Consider the following 25556-nt stretch of genomic DNA (forward strand, 5'->3'; position numbering starts at 1 on the left):
CTATTTGCCTTAATTTCTCTATCTGTGTGTATTGGCATATCCCAGAGTATGGTTGCTTTCTCGTTTTCTGTGACCTTTTCTGGCGTGTGTTTATACCATCTTTTTTCTGTTGCTATTCCATAATGTTGGCATAGCTTCCAGTGTATATAGGTCCCAGCTCTGTCGTGTCTGTGAATATATTCCTTCTTAGCCAGGACTGGGCAGCCAGAGATAATATGATTTATTGTTTCTTGTCGATCTCCACATATTCTACAGTTACTTGTTATATTTCTTTTCATTATTATTATTATTATTATCATCATTATTATTATTATTATTATTATTATTATTATTAATTGAAGTGGCGAACTGGCAGAATCGTTAGCATGCCAGGTGAAATGCTTAATGGTATTTCGCCCATCGCTACGTTCTGAGTTCAAATTCTGCTGAGGTTGACTTTATCTTTCATCCTTTCAGGGTTGATAAAACAAGTACCAGTTGAACACTGGGGTTGATGTAACTGACTCATCCCTTCCCCCAAAATTACTGCCCTTGTGGCAAAATTTGAAACCATTATTATTATTATTATTATTATTATTATTATTATTATTATTATTATTATTATTATTATTATTATTATTATTATTATTATTAAGGTGGAGAGTTAGCATGAACATTAGCATGCCAGACAAATTGCTTAGTGGCATTTTGTCTGTCTTTATGTTCTGACTTCAAATTCCGTTGCCTTTCATCCTTTCAGGGTTGATAAATTAAGTACTAATTGAGCATCGAGGTCAGTATAATCATCTAGCACCACTCTCCACAAAATTTATTATAATTAGTTCAGACTTTGTGCCTAGTATAGAAAGAAATAATAATTAAAATAATAATTATTATTATTATTGTAGGAGGAGGAAAAAATAAAATGCAAATTAAATCTTTTTTCTTTTATTTAATTGACCTTACTTCAATATTGTTTATTACACCCTACCACTACCCAGTAATTTAAATAGTCTCATCACTGTATGTCTTTCTCTGTAAAATAGTTGTGAAGTTTGTCTTTCATTTCATTATACTAATAGCAGACTTACATAGGATAATGAACAATGTGTCCCCACTATGCAAACCCTATGAAACAAAGAAACATATACAGAACTTCATGCACCACGTACAATTCTCTGGATATGGTCGGAAAGATAGGGTTCGGGTATACAGAAGAGCTAGAAAGAAGTTAGAGAGCATTATATGTAATGAAATCAGTGATACCTGCCCTAGATATAGAAGTAAAGACTAGAATAGGAAACAAAGAGTTTGTGACAAAGCAAATGGTGTACATGTGTTACTTACAAGACCGACAAATATCAAGGAGTGATGTTTGCAGAGGCCACAGCCCATGGAGAACTAGCCCAAAAATTTAAGAAAGCTCTGAAGGAGGCCAAATTCAACATTAAAATCATTAAAAGACCAGGGAGCTCCATCAGATCACAACTATGTAAGATGTACCGCTTTGAGAATACCATTGCACCAATGATAACTGCACTAACTGTAGAACTAGAAATGTAGTCTACAACATAAGGTGTATAGAGGATGCTTGTAAAGACAAGAACATGATATACATAGGTAAGATATCTAGAAGCATTGCAGAGAGACTAAATGAATATTTGAGACAATATCACAACAAAAACAGTCCTCCATACTCTACCAACATGCCAAAGACCAACATGGAAGCACACTGGGTCAACTTGATATCCGCATTTTATCCAAACACTTGAAGGACCCAACACTCAGACAAATACAAGAGTACGTTCTCATAAATGAAACATCGCCAGCACTAAATAAGAAATGGTGTAGCCATCTGGTTTCACCAGTCCTCAGTCAAATCGTCCAAACCATGCTAGCATGGAAAGCGGACGTTAAACAACGATGATGATGATGTAGAAGGTAGTCATACCCCAATACCCACAATTTATATATACATAGATAGACTTAGTAGGCTGTTATGTAGACGTATGTGTGTGTGTATATATATATATATATATATATAGGTAAATTGACATGTAAGTAAACAGATAGAAAGGTACATAGGTAATACAGACAAGCACACATACACACATGAAGACTGAAGCACATGACCATATGCACACTTCAGACAGACACACACACACACAAGGACACATATGGAGACATATCCATACATAACAGACGCACGTACATAGTCACACAAAACCATACACATAGGCACACTCAAACATGCACACACAAGGCCCCAGCGGTACACACATACACATACAAACACACATACACATGCAAACACACAAACATACAGAATACATACATGCATACATATACATGCATACACACACATACATGTATACACATGCACACTGATGCACATGTGCACAAACAAAAAGGATGCAACTATTGAAAAGGTTGCAAGATGCAATGAAAATTTTTGAAAAAATAAATAAGTAAATGAGTGGAAATCAAACCGGTGAGTGTGTTGAATAATAAGGCACTAAAAGAGAATGACTCTCCCCAGACACAATAAAAGACAAAGATAGTTTTTTTTTTTTAAGGTTAGCATCTCAATAGATTATGCTATCTTTTCTTCTCTCTCTGTCTTACTTTGTTTCTCTCTCTCCCGCTCTCTTTTTTCTCTCTCATCATAATCAAACACTTGACAATCCCCCTTTTCTTTCCTTAAATATACTTGTTTTTCTTCTTAGACTCCAGTGTTTGTAACTTTGCAAGATGGCGCAGTGGCAGCTAATGGTCTGGCCCAAAACTCTGCCCCAGCTTTGGTTGCGAATGAAGCTGGCGCCAACAACCTCAACATCAATGTATCAACTAAGAGTCAAGCTATGGATGATGTTTTAGAAATATTGATTAGAAATGGAGGTTAGTCAGTTGGTTTTGGATTTGATTTCATATTTTATTTCATGTCTTGCCAGTGTGGGGTGGGGGTGTTTTCTATGAAAATACAATTGAACATTTTGCTTCATCTTCCTATGTTTATTCATTTATTGTTGGAGCCAGTTCTCAATTGTTAATTATGGAAGTTAAACTCTTTCTGCTTGTCAGTTTTTTTGTTTTTTTTAATAAAATTTGTGTGGCATTTCATTTATGCAGTTTGTACTTTCAGTACTTTAAAGCAGTCTGTATGTTGGATATAAACTATTTAAAAATTATTTTGGAATGCTGTAATCAGAACTGATAACATTGGAATCAAATTTCAAATTCTCTACTTTTCTACTTCAAATTCCACTTACCAAAGTCTTAATCAACTAACAAGAAAATGTGACTTAATGATCAATCTGGCTGGATGTTTGTCATGGTCAAGTTATTGGTTGTTGTTGGGTTTGAATTACCCTAACAGAACTATTTTTAGGGTTATAAACTTGCATGAGCAAGTTTTAGCTTAATGCTAAGAAAACTAGGGGGTTTTGTTGCTTTATTATGTTGGTGTTTAACTTGAAATTTTTATAAAAAGATGTGGCATTAGAAATTTCTGATTATGAAGAATTTTTGATGTAGCTCAAATTTTAAACAGAAAAACTTTAACTGATACCGATATTTCTTTATAATACATTTTAGGTTTTATCTCTTAAGAAATAGTATTAATGATACTGTTTGGTCAGTAAGTATAGAAATGATTATAGCAGTATTTTATTGTTTTGTTTGCTTGCTTATTTCAGAACTTCCTCCAAGTGCAGCACAAGAACCCCCTCCAACACCAAAAACAACAAGCCAGACGCCAACAACATCAACGATTACTGTAACCCAAGTTGTTGCCACCAGCAACAGCACAAGTTCAGCATTTTCTGTGGCTACGATGTTAATGCCATCTCCATCATTGCCACTCAACAACAATGTATCTACAACGGCTGTTAATCAGCGACCTGTGGTGTCAGTGTTGGCACCAGTCTTGATAAAACAAGAACCTGATATTTCATCATCGCCACCAACTTTGACTTGTGATGGAACCAGCCACGAATTTGTTGATATTAATGACGTTCTTAGCCAAGATTTTAACAATATGGACTGGACATCAGACACCAGCTTTCCCAGCTTGGATCTTCCAGATATCTTTAATGATCAGAAAATGACCAACTCTATTGTGCCAATAATTAATAAAGTAGATGCTGCCAACCCCGGTTCTTCATCAGATTTAGATGTACTGAATTTACCACAAGACTCAGAAACCTCTTGCAACATGCAAATAGATGTATCGGACTGGTTGGATGCTTCCTTCACTTCAGCATCACTCAACACACCCATCTCTTTCACATCATCAGACCCAATTCTAACACCCAAAACACAACAAGATGTTTTATTTAATTTTGTTGAAGCTGATTTCTCAAGTGTTTCTGATACTCAGTGTGGTATGGATTAGGCTAAGCGAACAAATCTGTTAATAATTTGAAATCAGTCGCCAATGGTTTGATTGGTGAGTTTTAGTTATTAATTAAACACACATTTAACTATCTTGACTCTACTTCCAAGATTGAACCAGTTGGCAGCAGGATAAAGATAGCCTGCAATAGTTATCAGAAGAGCTGTGTGTTTGATCTGCCAGCACAGCCATGGAGATCACTGTATAACTGCATTAACTAATACAGCACATCGGGATGTCGTTCACTGAACTTCATATACACTCACATAATTTTAGTACATCCTGCCTAGAAAGTGGGGGAGGGAGAGGTTTAGAGTTCATCACAAGAACATCTTCTCTTACCCATTGGCTAAATTCTGGTACATAAAAATCTGGTTTTTGTTTTTTGAGAGGAGTACAATCCTTTGTGGAATTAACTCTAGCTTTGGAGAAATTCATACTAGAAAGTTTTTGATTGCTCCAAAGGAGAAGTTTCTTCAGTAGAAGAGAAACCATTCTTTTTCTTTTATTATCATTATTTTTTTTAATACTTCTTTCTGAATTCCTCCCAAATTCCTCTTGCTTGTAATCTAGATGCAAAAAAAAAAAAAAATCACTGTTTTACAAATTTCTGTTTAGCTTTCTCTGACTTATTGACTTTTTAAATTTAAAAACAGAAAACAACACTCCCGCCTCCAAAAAAGACTGAACTTGAGATTTTGATGGTCCACTGCCCTTCTTCACTCAATGTGCCCTTCCTCTTCTTTCCTCATTGCACAAATTAATCACTTGATAACTGTTCAATTTTGGCTCATGCCCTTGCTCTTCCTTCCTTCTTTCTCTCCCAATCTTCATAGTTGACTGCTGGGAAGTATCTGTTATGGGGGAGACTTTACTATGCTCCCCGCCTTCTTTTCTCTGTTTTACTCTATACTAAATTACCAGCTTTATTCAGTGGGAACGACTTGTATTTTTTTGTATGTGTAAGGTTTATTAATGATCAATGCTAAATAGTAAAAAAAAAAAAAATAAAAAAAAAATTGCATTTTTGGTGAAGGTTAGGGAATGGGGGGATATTGTGTACTGACATGCATGTACACACCTACATGACTACACGCATTCACGCAACCAGACATCAATCAATGCATACACATTCAGACCCAGCTCTTCAAAGTTCTCTTTCTGTTGACACCTGCATACACACAGACACACACGCACACACACACACACACACACACACACACTGGGTGCATCTACACAGTAGATGATATCAAAGAAAGCTGCTATGTCCCAAACTGATAATTTCCCAAAGAAACTTTGGAAACTGTTTCTGTGAAATGGTCAACAAAGCACAAATGTATTTGTGATACCAGGACCAACAAGTGTGTATAATAAACAGAAAATATATAATAATAATAATGATAATAATAAGGTGGAACTAACAAAAAGATAAAAACTGAAAAACACTGTCACTATTATGAATGTTGATTTAAGTTATGAGTACGAACGCAAGTGAAGTCTGATTTAAAAACAAAATTACCAACAAAAAAAAAACAAAAAGAGAAAAACCTTCCCTATAACAACCACAAAAAAAAAAAATTTAATATCTTTGTTCTGTGATTGAAGCTTCCAGTTTGTTCCATGACCTGACATGGTAACCATTGCCAACAGTGTCAAGTTACCATTGTATCCACAAATCCATACTGACAACTGTCTAGTTAGCATTGCTTTTTTTTCCCAGCCACACATTCGTACCTAGAATAACCCACCATGATCTATCTCCGATTCTCTTTCATGAGCTTTGATGTTTGGCTTGAATGGTGCAACAAACAAAATATCTTACAAGATTCACATGCAGTTGATTTTCTTGTTCTTTTTTTTTTTTGTCTTTTTTTTAACTTTCACTTTCTTCACACTCAGGTTATGAAAAAATGATTAAAAAAAACAAAAATATCACTTAAAAAAAACAAAATATGAACAATTATTTAAATTATTCTAATTTAAAGATTTTTGCATATTTATAAAAGTCATTCTTTTTCTTGATTTTCTTTTAATTTTTTTAATTGTTTACTTTTATTATTATTATCATTATTATTATTGTTATTATTGTTTTGTTTTTTTTTGCTTCCTTCTACAGTCAGAAGAATCAAAAAAAAAATTCCATCACACTAACAATATATGGAACATAAAATTAGTTAACCATTATTTCTTAATTTTGTTATTTTTTTCTTCCCTGTCCCCTCCCTCAGGTGCAGTGAGGGGTGGTACTGGTAGCAGTCAATTTGACATTTATTAGACAAGAAGCAGAGATTAAGTTTATCTTTTGTGTTGATCATTTCCCCAGGTATTCTAACTCATTGGATCTGAAGTGCGGTAATTTCATGCCTACAGTCATGAAAATTGTAAAATCAGAGAACAGGTACTGTTACTTCCCATAGGCTATCAAGAGTTTAAATACCAAAGCTAAAGAAATTTATGGTAAGAAGTTTGCTTCCCAACCACATGGTTGCAAGTTCAGTTCCATTGTGCAGTACCTTGGACATGTGTCTTCCACTATAGCTCCAGGCTGACAAAAGCTTGTGAGTAAATTTGGTTGACAGAAATTAAAAGTCTATCATATGTCAATGTGTGTAAAAAAAGTGCTTGTCTTTCCACAAGTGTGGAAAAGTATTTGTTTCCTGGCCAAGGGAATGTTATAACCACCTGAAGATTATCTAATATTTTAACTGACCAATGTCAGAGTATCTGCAAAGGTCATGGGCAATGCTTCTTTCTCCAGATTCAACAAAATAAAAAAAAACAAATAATAATAATGCGTCTGCTGCTGATGATAATAAAAGGAAGTCAAAAAATGAATAATGCAATTAGATGTGATTAGTCCAGCAATGATTCTTTGCTATCAGAAAATAAAATAGAAAGAAATAGAATCTGTTGATTTACCATTCATGGAATATTTTTGAAATATAAAATGAAATATCAGATATGTGATATGATATTGATGAGTAAAGCTATAATGATAATAATAATAATTTGGGGTTGGGAGCTAGTTGTTTACATCAACCACAGTATTTCACTGTTACTGTTATCGACTCTGGAAGCATGAAAGGTAAAGTTGACATTGGTATGAACTCAGAACACAAAGCCAAACCACAATTTAGCCGACAGGAGTACAAAAAAATCAATACATATTCAGAGCTCTGACTGGAACTCTCAAAAATGTAGAATCCACAATCTAAAGCTGTACCTTATTGGAACTCTTGGTTTCATTCCTCACAAGTTTGTCACACATATCAGTGAGCTGGATGCAACACCTAACATTGGAATGTTCCAAATTATTGGTACCATTGGGAACAGCTGACATCCTGTGATATGTACTCTCTGTCTATGGTCATGTAATGTGATAGAGAGTTCAGAGTAAGTACCCAACTTTAAGTCATGCTAAAGTAAGAAAGATATAACAACAACAACAACAACAATAATAATTTAAAATGAGAATTAAGATTCTGCCAAAAATTCTTTTCATGAATTACAAAGATCAGAGGGTTTAATGTTGAACTCTAAAGTTTTGAATATTTGGAACATCTCAGCTACTAGACAAGATTCTGGACTGTCACGGATAACTTTATCTAGAAAAGCCTTTAATCTGTTGCGCAAAATTGTATGGATTAGATAAGGACCTAGGTAACTTGGGACCTCAGAACCTTATCAAATACTTGCAATGAATAATGCTCTATAGTTACTCCCCACGCCTCAACTGACAGTGTGCTATCATTATTGTTGATAAAGCTATCAAACAGCTAATTAGATGAAAATTTTGTGAAACTAGTTTAGTTCATGGCATTTAATTTTGTGTAACAGGTTCAGGGTCAAAATTATTTTTTTAGCTCTTGTGGGAGTCAATAAAATTAACATACTGAATCAACATTCATATTGACAATTTCACAAAAGAACAAAATGAAGGGAAAATAATATAAAATTCAAACAAAAGAAAAGAGAGAAAATATTTTAATATTGTTTGTGTTGAGTTGGTATGTAATGAAGGTCTTGATTATTTTTTAGAGTTTGGTGGGGATGTTGACTCTATACCAATGTCATTGGTTTTATTCAAATTTATGGATGATGATGATTGTAATTAATATTGATAGGTATAAGATATAGTTATTAGCTTGGAGAAATATGGGTACTCAGGAATTTTTTTTTTCAACAGGAAACCTTACATATGCTCAAAGTCTTAGGTTTAATAGAAATGTAAAGTAAGGAATTTGTTTATCAAACCTTTCATGATGACAACAATAATACTTTCTTTATAAGCTAGGAAGGATCAAAGAGGATAGTATAAAGGACACAGTGGTGTATGTGAATGTGATGTGTAAAACAAGTGATAAAAACAAATAACTATTAAATCCTGCAATAAAGGGCGGGGATAGCTCCTTAGGTAAGGCTTATCAAGGAAACCCCACAAGACCTCAATGACCATGAATACCAACAGCAAATTCCCTCTCTCACATTTCATTCCCCAGCCTACAGGTGCATGTTCAGAGTAAGCCCATTTACCACTCACCCACCATTTAAAGAATTTACTTAGGGCAACACCTCCCTCTCTACCTTTAGCTCTTTCAAGAAGTACTTGAAAAAGTTAATGAGAATATGACTGAGAGAAAGTGTCTGTTTTCATTCCTTTCAGTTTTTTTGTAACACACAACTTTCACCCATTGCCACTGAACAAAAGAAAACTACCTGCCCTTCTTGCTCAAAGGTGATCTTTACTGTGGACGTAGCTGATACATGGATCCATCCTAGTTGTGACAGCAGCTGTTTGTCTAAAATCCACATGATAGTAATGCTCACACACTGAGTGAAGGTGTGCCAAACAGTCTCTTTGCCCTGTGCACATCTTAGATCTGACTGCACTTCTGTGTTTGTAGAATACGTATTGAACTGGCCAGGGGTTTCTGGACGTTCTCCACAGTTCCTGGACTGAGAGTTTCCTCACAAAAACATTGATGCTCTTTCTCAGCACTAGTCCTCTGTAAGTTCCACTGATCATATTGCCTGACTGATAGAGTTATGAGAGGCTGACAACATTGTGACAGTTGATATTTTATTTTGTTTCCTTATCAATTGTTGGGTCTGAAGTTCAAATCCTGGGGGCAATTTTACCATTTCATCATTTATGAGGTAGCTTGGGCCTTGGAAAGAAACTTTTGTCATCTTTGGGATTAAGATATTTAAAAACAGGGACATTAAATGTGTCATTTAAAGTTTTAATTGTAGAAGTGAAAATGGGAATAAAAAAAAACTTGGGGGAAAAAAACTACCCCACTTCAGACCAATATGTAGTCTTATAGATTTGTTAGAAAGGAGCTGTCACATTCATGCCCTTCCCAAACTGATATTGATATATGTCAGCTGTGAACTTAGATCAAAGGCATTCCAAATATGACCATACTTTTTTTTTTCACCTGTTTTCAGATATAATTTATCTAGAATTGCATTATGCAATGTGTCCTTCAAACAGTGAAGTGTTGAGAGAATTTGGGTGCTATTTCCAGCAGGTGGGGGCAACTCTTATTTGCTCCAGGGGCCAGTTGGTACAGTCAACAACATGGATTTTATATATCCAATATTTGATAATATCTTAAACAGATTTAAAATCCCCCTCATCTCCCTCCAGTACCATACACTTTGATCAAATCATGTTACAAATTGGCTAATAGATTTAAGACTAAAGCCTACAACTGCAAAAATTTCTTGGGCTTTTAGGGTGTTAGGTTTTTAAGTTTGAATCCCACTGAGAATATGTACATATTGGAGCAGCCCATGCTGCAGCTATTGTATTTTCTCTGAGCAAGGTGCTTGACTCAGCTTTCCTAAGATTATTTTTTAAGAAATCAACATTATATTTTCTCTTTCCACTCACTGAAACATGTTCATATGTGAAACTTATAAATGTATAATACAATGTATGTGTGTGTATGTATATGTTTATATATATATATATTTATAAATACACACACATATGCACACTCCAATATGTATATACTGTTTGTATGTATAGTGTATGTCTGTGTGTGTATGTTTATTTAGAAATGTGTGTGGTTTATGTAATGCCTCTGTATATCTATTTCTTTGTGTTTATATATTCCATCACATCACCTGGTTTCTGTAACTGATGGTTAAACAGCGATATGACCTACAATTTGAAGAAGCATTGCAACTGGATTTACACACTTGTGTGTATGCATGTGTGTGTGTGTGCGCACACACACGTACACACATACACGTACACACACACACACACACACATTCATTCTTCTGTTGATGAGGAGCAGTAACTTCTAAGAAAAACTAATTAAAAGTGTATCTTTATATACTCATGCCATATATACATACATACATGTGTGTGTGTATATACTGAATAAATATAGGTATATGTACACTTGCATATACCTAAAATTTTACAGGGAACTTTGAATATCTTTATAGATTATTTACAGAAATTTACTGATTTATGTTTAAAAATGTAACTTTTGACAAAAGTACGCTAATTGTATAAATGATAGTTGAAGGGTTAATATGTGAAAGAAAAGTTATTAGGAAGATTGTAATGAGTTTTTTTTAAATAGTAAGACTTTTGAGCCTCTCTATATATGTTCTTCTTCACACACACACACACACACACACACATATATATATATATATATGTGGGTGTTTGCATGTATGCATATAAATGTATAATGTCTGTAGCCTCATACACATACATATATCTCTGACATTTTGATAATCTGTTTTGAAATAGTCATTCCTTAAATCCCTTTTAACCCCGGGAATATCAAAATTGGAAGTTATTTGAGCAGAAGGGACTTTCTTTTTCCTTCCTCCTACTTTCACCCCCTGTTACATATTACTTGCACTATATTCTTAAATTTTTGCAATTTCTAAAGTATTACCTTCCCCTCCCTAACCACCCTGGAATTGAAGGAGTGAAAATTATAGGTTGGCATTTGTACTTTGGCTTCTCATTAGTTGACCAGTATCTACCTTCTTCCTCACTTCTCATTCGTTAGTGCACTTTCAAACATTTATTTAATCAGCCTCATCTTCAGTTGCATATTCAGTTTTATAATGATTCTGAGCTTAAAAAAACTATTCGAGAAATAAATTCCTTTTTTGTCTTTTTATTTATTTGTTTCTCAATCATTATGATTATTATTATTATTATCATCATCATCATCATCATTATTATTATTATTATTATTATTATCATTATTAACCAAAATTTCACAGTTGTCCTATGAGCTCGTTATTCTGTATATTTATAGTTTTGCCACTGGATACAGGTAAATTACATTGATTACTACAAGAAAAATTAGTTTATATTTTTTATGCTTTTCTCACAATTTTTTTCCTAAATCTGTTTCCAAACTATTTTCATTATTATCAATTCTATTGTGTTTTTGACATGTTTTTTTATTGTTTATTGCATTCCTTCATTTCTTCTGCTAAACTTTCTACTCAGTTTTGGTGTGAGGAGTTTTTGCCAAATATTCTACTGAGAAAGAAAAACAAATCCTTTATTTTTTTGGCTCAGCACTTCAGATGCCACTACTATCAAGTTTGAAACACTCCAACAATTCCAAATATTTAAATATATCAGTTTCCAATTTTTATTTTTTGATTGTTGTTTTTTTTTTCTTCCTCTGATCTGCCACTTCTTAGCATTATGAAATTAAGGATTGAAGGATTTAAGCTAAGATAAAAATGTTAGACTGCCCTCACAGCTGCCAATTTTCTGGCGCAACAGTTTTTGGTTGTTCTTTAGTATTGTTGAAGTTTTATGTTGGCTTAACCCTGGCAAATCCAAGGGGCGAATAGTTTGAAATAGCTTCACTAAAACTAAAACCGAAATGGAAATATTTTTGATGTTATAGATTTGAAATGTTTTAGCTTCTTTCAACCACATTTTCACACTTTTATTATCATATTTCTGTTGAAATACATTACCTTTCTTTCAATTAATTTTCAAAATAATGAAGAATTCAGTAATCAGTAAAATAACTTTGTCATTAATAAGCTGGCATTTGGAACATAATATGAAATTTTGATGGAAGGTTTGAATTAAAGTTGACTTTCAAACAAAGTTTGTATCATTGAACCAGTGGTGGTCTTAGGTGGGTTGGTACCAAAAGATTTCATGAACATCTTGATTATTTCAAAATTAGCTTTATTAAAGATATTTTTTGCTGTCCTGTTTGAATGTTGGTGGTGGTATGTGTTCAGAGTTATTTCGTTCAAAGTACATCTTCATCAACACAGTCTCATGAGATTCAGTTGATAATGAAAACTGAGCTCTAGTTATATTGTTGTGCGAGAGCAGCTTCCTCTTTCTCTTGTATTGTGATGTTTCAAATACTAACAGTAGATCAGGGTTTACAGATATTAACTTTCCAAGCAAAAGCTGGAAAAGTAAAGATGGGGGATCAGTTTTCTCTGGATAAGATGCTGGCTTATTACAACTGAAGCTCCATATCTAGTAGGGACATCTGTAATAGCTTTATTTTTGATAATACACCATGTCTTCAATGGTAACAGAACAGTGATAAAAAGTGGGTTTATTTGAGTCTTCTTTTGGTTGATCTTGTAATACTCAAAAGTCAAAAGGTAGAGTTTCCTTTGACAAGAGAATATATTTTACTTAGAGTTTTCCAATCCTTTTAAAACCAGTTTCAGGACAAGTATTTCATACTTAAAAAAAAAAACAAATAAAAATAAAAAAAAAACAACCTATTATGTGCTTCGAACAAATTATCCTTCAGGTTTTATTGCTGATGTTTGAAATGCATCCTATTGTGAAATATTATTTTAATAACTCATTTAAGTTTCTAACATTGTAGAACCAAACCATTTTAATGAAGAAAAGAGTGGCTGAAGCATTTAAAATTAAACCCTTGTAGTAATTATTTTTCTAATATCTTTTGGTTAAAATAATATGTTTAAGGATTTTTGACTAGCAGTTCCTTATTAAAAGTGTCCTCTTTATCTCTTCAAAATAGTTAAGTCACATATATAAAAATTTTCTCTTTATATATCAATAGGATGGTGGTGGTGGTGGACTAGCAGAATGTTGTGGTGTTTAGTTCTAGTTCTTCACAGTCAGAGTTCTGTTGAAGTTGACTTTGGTTTTCATTCTTCTGGATCTCAAAAAATAAAAAATACGCCCTGAGTACTGGAATCAGTATAATTAACTGTCCTCTCTCCAAAAATGAATATAATCAGTCAACCTTTGATAGATACCTCTGATCACTAAAAGCTTAAGCAATTGACTGTTTGCTTGCTATATGTACCAGAAACATTTTGTCAAATAACATTTTGGATGTTTTGTTAGTTATGAGGCAGAATCATTTCCATACTGAACAAAATGCTTAGCAGTTTTTGTTTGTCTGAGTTCAAATTCTGCTGAGGTCAATTTTTGCCTTTCATCTTTTTGGGGTCAATGAAATAAATACTAGTATTAGTGATGCTGCACTCAATTAATCTCTCCTCTTAACATCACTGGTCTTGTGCCAAAATTAGACTAGTATTAAGGTGGCAAGTTGGCAGAATTGACAGCATGCTAGAGAAAATGCTTAGTAGCATTTTGACCTTCTTTACGTACTGATTCAAATTCTGCCTAGGCTGACTTGGACTTTCATCATTTTGGGGGTCAAAGAAATAAGTACCAGTTGAGTATTGAGGTCAATGTAATTGACGAGCCTCCTTCCTTGAAATTCCAGGCCTTGTGTCTGTAATAGAAAGGATTGTTATTGGAAGAATCATTAGCATACCAAGCAAAATGCTTAGCAGCATTTTGTCTGTCTTTACATTCTGAGTCCAAATTCCACTGAGGTTGACTTTGCCTTTCATTCTTTCAGGGTCAATAAAATAAGTACCAGTGAAACACTGAGGTTAATGCAATTGACAAGTTCCCTCCTGTCCCAAATTTCAGGCCTTCTGCCTTTAGTAGAAAGGACTATTATTATTATTATTATTATTATTATTATTATTAAGGTGGCAAGCTGACAGCATCATTAGCATACTAAACAAATTGCTTAGTGGCATTTCTTCTGACTCTTTATGTTTGATGTTGATAACTGAGCCAAAATCTGTGGTTGATGTAATTAACTACTTCTCTCCCTTAAAATTGTTCTGCTGGAATTTGAAATCATTGCTATTTAGCAATGCTGAAGAGTGGCAGAATTGTTAGCACATCGAACAAAATACCTTGCATTTGTTCCTGTTCTTTACATCAAATCCTGCCATGGTCAACTTTGCCTTTAATCCTTCTGGGATTAATACTGGATTTGAATTAATTGAGCTAACCTTCCTCCAAATTTCTGGGCTTTGAAATTTATATTAGAAACAATTGTCATATCATAGAGAGATGTTGATGGATCGGGTCTGTTGACTAACTTTGATTTCCTCTTGTATAAAACTTTTGTTTCAAATAAATTGCTAATGACTTTAAGAGAGGTCTGGACAGGACAACGTCATCTTGCTCTTAAAATCTTAATTCTTCATACTCATAAAACCTACTTCACTCAATGATCCTGCGTCTTAATATATAGACCTGGGTCGGATTTTATGAGGACGACTACAATATCCTCTGTAATGCAAGTCTCTTTTCTCTCCACATCACTATTGTTTCAGGGGTTACTGTCAGAATATGAGCTCGGACACTTAGTGTATGGCATCTTGCTTTGAAGTCGGAGCAGAGTGAGTCAGAACAACAACTGTGGGTCAATTTGTACAAGACTCTAATGATTCTGCTATGATTCTGCTTTAATACCTGCACCATAGATAATACGTCTTCATTGAGATTTTAAATCTATTCCGAACCAATTGTGTTTTTACTTTCCCTATTGTTTATAAGTACCAGTCATATACTAGTGTCAATTTAATCAGTTACACAATATGTGATGGCTTCTTTTTTGACACCCCCACTCCCTCTCTGAGGAAAACACAAAGTTCAACTAGAGAATATAAAGACTGTCTGCTTCTTTAATGTGTTTGCTTTCAGTTTAGGAACACAGCTATGTTCCAGTATTGATAAAGAACTTATATTTAGGTTCCCAATCCTGAGAATGTTCTTTGCAAACATCTCTGTCTTTGTGCAAGACTTCCAGCTGTTTGCAAGAAGTGACACTTCATGAGATATCTGTGTTGTTGGGTGATTGGCGAAGGATTTCTCTTCATGTACAGTCCCTAGCTATCACAGGAATTGAACCCATATCACAGACTCTGCTTGCCAGGAACTTGCATCCCTACAGAGAAAAGAAAAAAAAGAAAGAACCAGGTTAGGTAGTTGTAACCTATTACAGATATTTGTTGTCTGTGTGTGGCAATGTGTGGTAGATGTATGTTGATTTTGTGATGTGATGCATGATTAATGTTTGTTCACTGTGTGACTGATGCTTGTTGTCAGTGTGTGATGATGTGTGACTTGCTTGTGACACCTTGCTTCAAACTGATACTACCACTCAAGTATTGTAATGACCATGGAAATAAACTACAAAATCATGAGTTCAAATACTTTTTCTAGTGTTGTGAAGAAACAGGTCACAGCTATATTGCAACTTTAATAGTACCTCATTATTGTATGGTACAAAGTTGAAAATTTGGTGTGGTTGATCTAACCTCGTCTATACTCTGGCAAATTTTTAATAATAATGTTGAAAGAAGTTTTTCTGTGAGGCTATCATGAAAAATAACACCATTGAACTCTAGATATATCCCTTGGAAACAAACATCTACATCAGATTATCCCATGATAAAAGATGTTTATTAATATTTTAGACTCTAGATAAACCTTCTTTTAAAACCCAAAGGGTTATTGTACATGTCTATGTCTCCCTCAGATTAAAAGGTTATACTTCTCCCTCGTAATATCTTCATGTTGTAATAAATTACTAACAACTAGAACAACTGCAGCCATTACCACTACCATCGTTACAACCATTGAAACTAGTACTATCTCTTACATACTGTTAACTATCTTGACTCTATAGCACACCACTTTGGCCATCAATCCACCATTATTTTATCAAACATCTACTTCCTTCCAGCTGTGTCCACTAGTTTCATTATTTATCTAATGGTTTTGTTTCACCTTTCAAATTTTGCCTCACTTGAATACACAGATACCTTTATCTTTTAACACTTGTAAACAGTTTATTGGCCTTATTGAGAGAAATATGCCTGGAAGATATCATGGTGCAGGCACTATCTGCAAGGATTTAGCTGATCTTATTGATCAAAAATCTGTTTGTTGAACTGCTAAGTTACAGAGATACAGCATTAAGAACGCTGGTTCATGTTGTGTCATGACATGACCACTGACTCAATTGTTTCTCTTATTGAACAAAAGATTAAATGGAGAGAGAAAGAAATAATTGCTAGATATGCTGAGTTAATTGTTTTACAATACTGGTGTTACAACACTTTAAAGTTAAGTAGTTCTTGTCTGTATATTGTGCTTAACAATAGCTGTGAGCATATCAGATAATGCGTATACAAATGTATAACATTGTTTAATGTATATACAAATATAGAATAGCATTAGATGGAAAAATGTCTGAGAAACTTGTCATAGAGTTGTGTGTTAAAAACACAGGGTTTCACATGATGGCTATTAACATAATTGCTTAATTAAACATAATTAGTGGGCATGAAGGGTTAATGATCCAATTATAATGATAATTATTATTACATGAGGAACACTGTTGAGTACATCCACCCTTCCCTGCTCAGTTGTCTCAATTTCCTCCTGAACTCAATTCAAAACGCTCTTGGAGGATTGTAATGAGTATCACAACTTGCTTTACTGTTCCCTTAGAACTATCAACCAGAAATTTATTGGTGAATCATGACAAATATGAATGTTCTATGGTACTCCGTCGGTTCTAGTTGATCCAATCAACGGAACAGCCTACTCGTGAAATTAATGTGAAAGTGGCTGAGCACTCCACAGACACGTGTACCCTTAACATAATTCTTGGGGTGATTCAGCATGACACAGAGTGTGACAAGGCTGGCCCTTTGATATACAGGTACAACAGAAACAGCAAGAAAGAGTGAGAGAAGGTTTTGATGAAAGAGTACTGCAGGATTTTCCACCACCCCCTGCCAGAACCTCATGGAGTTTTAAGTGTTTTCACTCAATAAACACTCACAGTGCCTGGTCTTGGAATCAAAACTGCGATCCTACAACCGCAAGTCTGCTGCCCTAACCACTGGGCCATTGCGCCTCCACATGAATGTTCTAAAGCAGTGATATATAACATTTTGCAGAAGACGTTTCATAAGGAAAATGTTGTGGACCATTAAATATAAATTTACTTTTAATTACATTATGTAACAATGGGACATAAAACTAGTTATGGGCCAATGGGTATCCACCTGGATCGTGTTATGCATCACTGATTTTTAAGGAACCATTGAAGGTCAATAGTTCAAGTTTATTTCACTTGTAAATATTCTTAGGAAAGGCATGAACATCACAATGTACTTCCTTACAGATATAACAGGAAAAATTGTTTTGTGTATTTATCATTTATTAATTATTAAAGTTTTGTATAAGACAATATTTTCAATTCAATTTATTGCTGTTGTCTTAGTTATATAAAAATATTGAAGTTTCATTCATGCTGAGATTTCTTGGCTAATTGATATAATTAATTATTGGTCATTAACTGATATTTACAGACTCGTAGCTTGACTGAATGTTTAAGAAGTTTATTTTGTAATCATGACATTTCTGGTTCAATCCCAAGTTATGTGACATGTTGAACAAATATTTACCATGGCCTGGAGTAGACAGAAACTGTGTTGAATGAATTGTACCAGTAATTTAAGTGGTCCAACCTTGACATATGCTGTCACACTAACTCTACCTCAGGTTTATGTTGAAGTACATGGGTCTGTGGAGTACTTTGCTACATATATCAATTTAATGAGTGTGTAATTATATTAAATAAACAACTAAATATATCTCATGAAAACTAAGATTCAGGTTAAAGCAAAATTAGTGTGATGTTTATTTAAGATGCCATTACTAAATGAAAGTGTTTTGTGTAGTGTTACACCAAATAATTATACTGGTGATGGTGATGACGATAGCAATGAAATCTTGTGTTTAGTTGTTTCTTACAATACTGTGGAAACAATGTTTACTGGAAGAGGGAGAAATAGTTTCTTTCTATGAGAAGACTTTTGTGAGTAAGTGCTTGAGATATTCAGTTTGTTGTGATGCTTGTCTTTATTTTGTTTCAAGTTAAAATGGAAGCTTCTTCGAAAACCTAACTACTATATGTAAGGGGCATCACATTTCTTCTTCCATTCCCAGAGATTTTGGAACTAGTTTTAGCTGAAACAATAGAACACTAGACTATTTAGTTGTGTCTGTATGTTTTGAGTTCAAAGCCTGCCAAAGTCAACTTTGCCTTTCCAGGGTTTATAAAACAATCACTCCCAGTATTTGACTGGTACTTCAGTTGACTACACTCATTCCTGAAATGTCTGGCTTTGCATCAGCATTTAAAATCCTCATTATAATTATCATAATTCTCATTAATTAGTGCATCAAGTTAGTAATTCTTTGGTTAGTAAAGGCCAGATGATCTCAAAGAGATTCTGTCTTACAAAAAACCACTTCCATTCAACATGGCTACCAACACCAGTAAGATAGTTGCTCGACCTATTAGAAGCAACTGTAAAATCTATTTCAGATTACATTTCACTGTCTTTAAATAGAAATGAATACATTAGATAATATTGACTTAGATACCTACCAAAATCAGATGAGATAGTCATAGTTGGAATGCCTTTAATCATAGATTTGCTTGATCAAGGTTGAACTGGGATTAAACTATGACAGCCTCCAAAGGGAGCTTCTTCATGGTTATCAGAAATTACAGCTAGATCTTTTTCAGATCACACAGTAAAAGGAGATATTTGATAACATAGTCTGGGGTATACAACAAAAGAACAATAAGACAGGATGGCCATGACAGGAAATATTAAACAGATTTATTCTTAGATCTATTTAATCACAGTTAAATGTTCTCTTGTGATCATTCCTCCAGAGTTCAGAGATGTTAAACATCAACAGTAGATAACCTCTGTCATTGACCTTTGACATCACTGACCTCTGCATGTCAAATGTGTTTAGTTCAGTCAGGGTTAGTAAAATTTCACTGAGATTATTCTTGATTTTTAGATTAAAGTTTTCAGTTTGACTTATGAAACAACATCCTCATTGTTTTAATGTCCACTTTTCCATGTTTGCATAGGCCAGACAAAATTCATCAAAGCAGATTTTCTACAGCCAGATGTCCTTCCTGTTGTCAACCTTCACCTGTTTCAAGTAAGGTAAAATTTCCCCTTGGCCAGGGATGTTTTCATGAAAGACTGAAAACGAGGGACTCTGCTGATATGATGGAGACACTTAATAACTATCCTGTGATGCCAAGAAAGCACATGCACACACACACACACAAACACAAACACAGGATGACTTTTGTTCAGTTTCTATCTACCAAATGTACTCATAATGATTTGGTCAGCAGAAGACACCTTAAGGTACCATGTGGTTGGCCTCACACCTTAGAGAGAGAACTAAGTCATGTCATGTTGATCAGTTGAATTTATTGTTATAATTATCAAAATCTGCTAATAGCTGTTCAATACCACTGTAACCAGTAATTTTAATTGGTGAAAAATTAATCAAACAGAAAAACACACCAGAAAAGTCTGTCTTCGATGTTGTAATTTTCTTTTGATATTCGTCTTTGCCAATCTCTTTTAATCAATAGATGTCTTATTGATTTCCTAGATATACACAGTTTTGTAATCATCAGACAGTCCTCCCATCAATTTATTACTTTATTGATAAATTGATTTATCAAATCAAGAAATGTTTTTGGAATTACATAATTGAAGATGTGTAAGTCTTAGATACAAGCCAAACCTTATAGCAGGGCTATAAGATGAATAAGTTCTTTTTGCAGCCATGTGGACCATGGTTTGATTCTAGAACAAATGTCTCCTGTCTAATCTCAGGCTGGTGCCAGAGCAGAATAAGCTTTGGCTCCTCTCATACTATCATATGAGATGTCATCTTGTATAAACAACTTCTCAGTGTTTGTAATCTTGCAAGCTGCATAGCAACTTCACTAGTGCTGGTGCCATGACAAAAGCACCCAGTGCATGCTGTTAAGTGATTGTTGTTAAGAAGAGCATCCTGCTGTAAAAAACAATACCAAAGTAGGCATTGGAGCATATGCAGTTCTTGGACCCAGAAAATCCTGTCAAACTATCCAACGCATACCAGAATGTAACATGGGCCCTAAATGATGATTATATATATATATGTATGTACATATGTATATATATATATATATATATATATATATATATATATATATATATATATATATATGTATACCCTGTCTGCTTTGTATTGTCTATCTTTCTGAATGTTTTATTGTCCTCTATTGCATTTTTGTTCCATTTTTATATTTATATATACATATAGCAGTGTATGTACACACTTGTGCTCACCTTTTAATAGGTATTTATCTAAATTTTGTATGACTCTTTTACTCTATCTTTTAGTCCCCCCCATACTTTCTTCCTCTTTTCGTTTTCTCGCTCTCCACTCTCTCTCTCACATTTCTGGGCCCTTTCTTTCTTTACTTCCCCCTTTCCCCCTCGTTTATCTCCCTTCGTTATCAGTTGAAAGGCACCTGATGTTATTTTCTTGTTAATTGTATTTGTAATTGTGTGCCAAGTTCTTCATTTTTTGTCTTTGTTGCTACACACATTCGCTAGCTTTCTTACAAAAAAATCTAATGCTCTTAGCTTAGACTTTTTTTGGGGCAACCAGATTGAACTGTCTCAAATGTAACTGCCTGAAACAGTAAGGACTTCTGGTAAACTTGACTAATGAAAGAAGGCTATGAATGACCCAGCTTATTTCCCTGTCCTTCTAATTGTTGTTTCTTCTGTCAGCCGTTCTATCGTCTATCTGTCTGAATGTTTTATTGTCCTCTATTGCGTTTTTGTTCCGTTTCTGATATTCATATATACATATAGTGGCATACACACACACCTGTGCTCACCTTATAGTAGGAATGTATCTAAATTTTGTACGACTCTTACTCTATATTGAAGTCCCACTCATGCTTTCTTTTTTTCGCTCCCCCTCCCTCTCTCTCTCTCACATTTCTAGGCCTTCTCTTTTATCTCTGTCCTAGTTCTTATTTCTCCTATCTGCCTTTGTATCGTCTATCTGTTCGAATGTTTTATTGTCCTGTATTGCATTTTTGTTCCATTTTATATATATATATAACTAATAATCTCTCACTGACCTCACAGATTCATGCTATATAGTCAGAATTATGTTTTAACTGTAAAAACTGGTTTTAAACACAATCTGACTACCCATCTGATAAGGGGACACCAGGCACATGCATCACAACCATATGTGCACGACATGGTGATCTCATATCATGATTAACAGCGCATGACCTTGCAGGTGGGGGCCCAGCCAGTATTTTCTCCAAGTCAAGTAGCCCATTCCACTCAAAAGGTCCCTGAATAAGGGTTGTTTAAGGGCGTTGAACGAAACACCCATGTTTCCAAAGGTGAATTATTCAAACCCTAAAGAATTCCTCTCAACACATGGCTATGATGCTCCTTCACTATTTCTGCTTGTGATCAGAGATGCACATATCGTCAGCCACCAAGGGACATGCTCAACTGGTTAAGGTCAAACAACTGACAAACAAATCTGTGGTATTGAGCAGAATATTTACTGTAGCCCATCTTTTATACCAAGACAAAACAATATACATGATAATACTTCCACTCAGTTAAGATGAGAAACCATGAAAGCCACTGCCTGGTACTGCATTATTATTATTATTGATAGTGATGGTGGGACATATTACTCTAGAGAAAAATAATTGATAAATGTTATATTCCTAAAACTAGGAATTAGCAGTTCTTATTTTTGGGAACTAATTTACAAATTAGAAGTGTAAGTCCTTCTAGTTCTTATATGAGTGCAGCACATGATGTAATTTGTGTATATAATGTATGATCTATTATTATTTTTTATTGTTTCACTCATTGGACTGTAGCCATGCTGAGGCACTGCCTTGAAGGGTTTAGTACTTATTTTGTTTTTAAGCCTGGTACTTATTCTATTGGTTCCTTTTGCTGAGCCACTAAGTTATGAGGACATAAACAAACCAACACCAGTTGTCAAGCAGTGATGGAGGACAAACATAAAGACATGCACACACGCACACATAATGACAGGCTTCTTTCAATTTCCAGTTATCAAATCCACTCACAAGGCTTTGGTAGAAGACACTTGCCCAAGGTGTCATGCTGAGGGATTGAACCCAGAACCATGTGGTTGAGAGGCAAACTTCTTACCACAAAGCCACATTTTAGCCTATGCTATTTATGTGTATATAACATGAGATGTAACATGTGTATAATGTGATGAAAAATTAGTAATTTATTTCCTACTTCTATGATAAAATCAAATGCTTGATGTTTTGTAGTCAGATGTATCCATCCCCTGCAGGGATCAGAACAATTGGTTTTCAGCTTTCAGATAAGGGGGAAGGGTAGGTGTGGGTAAAGATTCAGGTCACTGTATATTGTCCAGAGATGTAGCAGTAAAAGTGGAATAAAACACCCTGCCATCTTTGAAATAATTTCTTGAAACCAGGAACAAAGTAGACCTTTGCTAAGATAATGGTGCCATCATAGGAATCAATCCCAGTATATTACTGGTAGTTATTTTGCCAACATTTAATTAGGTGTGAGTGAAAATGTGAGTCTCAGTATAGGTACTCCAATATTTTCATTCACATGTAGGAGGCTTCACTGGAATATAAATTGATACCAGCATATGACTGGCATTTCAGTAAAGTTTGAGCTTCCAATATAAAGGGTTAAAACCAAATAAAATAAAGAAATTTGTCCAACTGGCTTCTTGTTTCAATCAAAAAAGTTTCTGATATGGTTGCAAATATGTAGGGAAGAAGCATATGTCTGTATGTGTATTAATGTTTGATTTTATGTCAAGTTGTAATACATAAAAACAATTTAACATGAAATTGAAGGATCACTCAATACTTTTTGTAGAGTCCAGGTTTGTTATTAAACTTTTGCAAGGAAAAGGTTGACTATGACTTGCGAATAAAAGTAAGCAAAACAACTTTGAAGTAAATGTGAAAGTTTTAATAAGCACACATCTGTGTGTGTGTGTGTGTGTGCTTATTGAAACTTTTTATTATTATTAAAACTTATTAAAACACACATACTTGTGTTTGTTTGTATGTATGTTTAATTACTTCTGTATGGATGAAACAAAATCAACATCTAAGTAGTTTTCTTTTTTCAACTCAGAAATACATGAAGAAGCTAAATATTTTGAAACATACTGCAATTCCTGCAGAAGACAATTCACTCACTCAAATAATGAAGAAGACATAAATAACTCCAAATAATGTTGCAATAGAAATCTTTACTATCTAAATATCATCTCTATTTAATCTCTTCTATAATTTACATCTCTTTTTCATTTCTATTTATTATAAAATATTTGGGGTTTTTTCTTCATTTCTTGGAAGATTATTCCAATATTTATTTACGATATCAAGCTTCATTTGTCCGTGTGCTAGCAACAAAAATATGTGTGAAATTCCTTTGCAAAACTTTAACTACTAAATATAATTGAATTAATGAAATTTAATCCAACAGAAACGTGGAGTGGAAGGAAACACATTTTGACAATTTTTGATGAACAGAATAACAAACCAATGAAAAAATATATTGATTTATGAAATTAATGAATGAAATAAATGAATAAATAAAGTAGATTTTGCTCTATTTTCTTGATTGTGGATATATGTAAATCACTAAAGACACACACACACACACACGTGCGTATACATATACAAACACACACATACACAACAAAACAAGATTTTTGTATTTCAGAATATTATTGTATTTCTTCTTTTGAATTTTTAATACATATACTTACATACATTTATACACACAATGTAAGTGTGTGTGTATTGTATGTATGTATGTATGTATGTATATATATATATATATATATATATATATATATATATATATATATATATGTGTGTGTGTGTGTGTGTGTGTGTGTGTGTGTGTGTGTAGATGCACACACACACACATATACATGTATATACACATACATGTGTGTATGTGTGTGCATAAACACATCATTATTTAACATCTGCTTTTCATGCTGGCATGGGTTGAACGGTTTGTTAGGAGGTCATGCACCAGAGGACTACACAGACTTCTAAGATATAATCATCAGCAAAGTGTATAGGTGATATTGTGGCTTGTTGTTGGTGGTGGGGCATCCAACATTATAAAAGGTGAGAATGAATGGGAGGTCTGAGAGAAAGAGGACAGGAATGGAGCAATAGACAGACAGGAGTGGAGAGAAATCCTGAATTCTTAAAGAAGAGGTGTAGGTGTTGGTAGAGATAGGTCAGAGTGGGGAGAGATAAGGATAGATTATGAGGAGGTGGAAAAGCTGAGGGATAAAAATAGTGAGAGAGAAAAGAGAGTGAGAGAAGAGTGGGTGAGTGCAGAGAAAGAGAGAATCTAGAGGTGTTGGAGAGTGGCATATATGTAAGGGAAAGTGAATACAGTGAAAACATCCAAGCAGGGAAGGCAGTGGAAAGAGGATGGTGAGAGAAAGGGGTATGGAGAAGCAGTAAATGGGGGCAATAAGTGCAGTATGGTCAAAAGAAAGGGCTAGAGAGTACCCCAGAGATAAGAAGAGGTGTTGGATGGCAGTAGAGGTAACCTGGGAGAGGCTGTGCTGGCTGTTCATTAGCAGGATGGAGGGGGTGATGAGTGAGGATGAAGTGGCAATCATAGAAGTGTTTTGAGCTTAGTAAAATCATGTGGCACCTTAGACAGGTGTCTTTGACTATAGCCCTGGGTTAGGGTTAGCCCTGGGGTAAGAAATCCTTGTGCATGGATTTGGCAGACAAAAACTGAGAGAGGCTTGTGTATTTCTCTCTCTCTCTCCCTCTCTCTCTCTCCCTTTCTCTCTCTCTCCCTCTATCTCTCTCCCTCTCTCTCTCTCTTGCGT

The 25556-nt window shown here is 34.4% G+C and overlaps 1 protein-coding gene across 1 annotated transcript in view; it reads left to right on the top strand.

Moving 5' to 3' along the window:
• Positions 1 to 11532, top strand: part of LOC106872761 (myocardin-related transcription factor B) — a 355455-nt gene extending 343923 nt beyond the window's left edge. Inside the window, exons 12-13 of the mRNA XM_052970965.1 lie at positions 2706 to 2877; positions 3675 to 11532. Coding sequence (XP_052826925.1) covers positions 2706 to 2877; positions 3675 to 4372 — 870 coding nt within the window. The 3' untranslated portion in view covers positions 4373 to 11532. The remainder of the gene's footprint in view (positions 1 to 2705; positions 2878 to 3674) is intronic.
• Positions 11533 to 25556: the final 14024 nt, after the last annotated feature.

Source organism: Octopus bimaculoides, chromosome 10 (genome assembly GCF_001194135.2).
Source record: "Octopus bimaculoides isolate UCB-OBI-ISO-001 chromosome 10, ASM119413v2, whole genome shotgun sequence".
NCBI classification, from domain to species: Eukaryota; Metazoa; Mollusca; class Cephalopoda; order Octopoda; family Octopodidae; genus Octopus; species Octopus bimaculoides.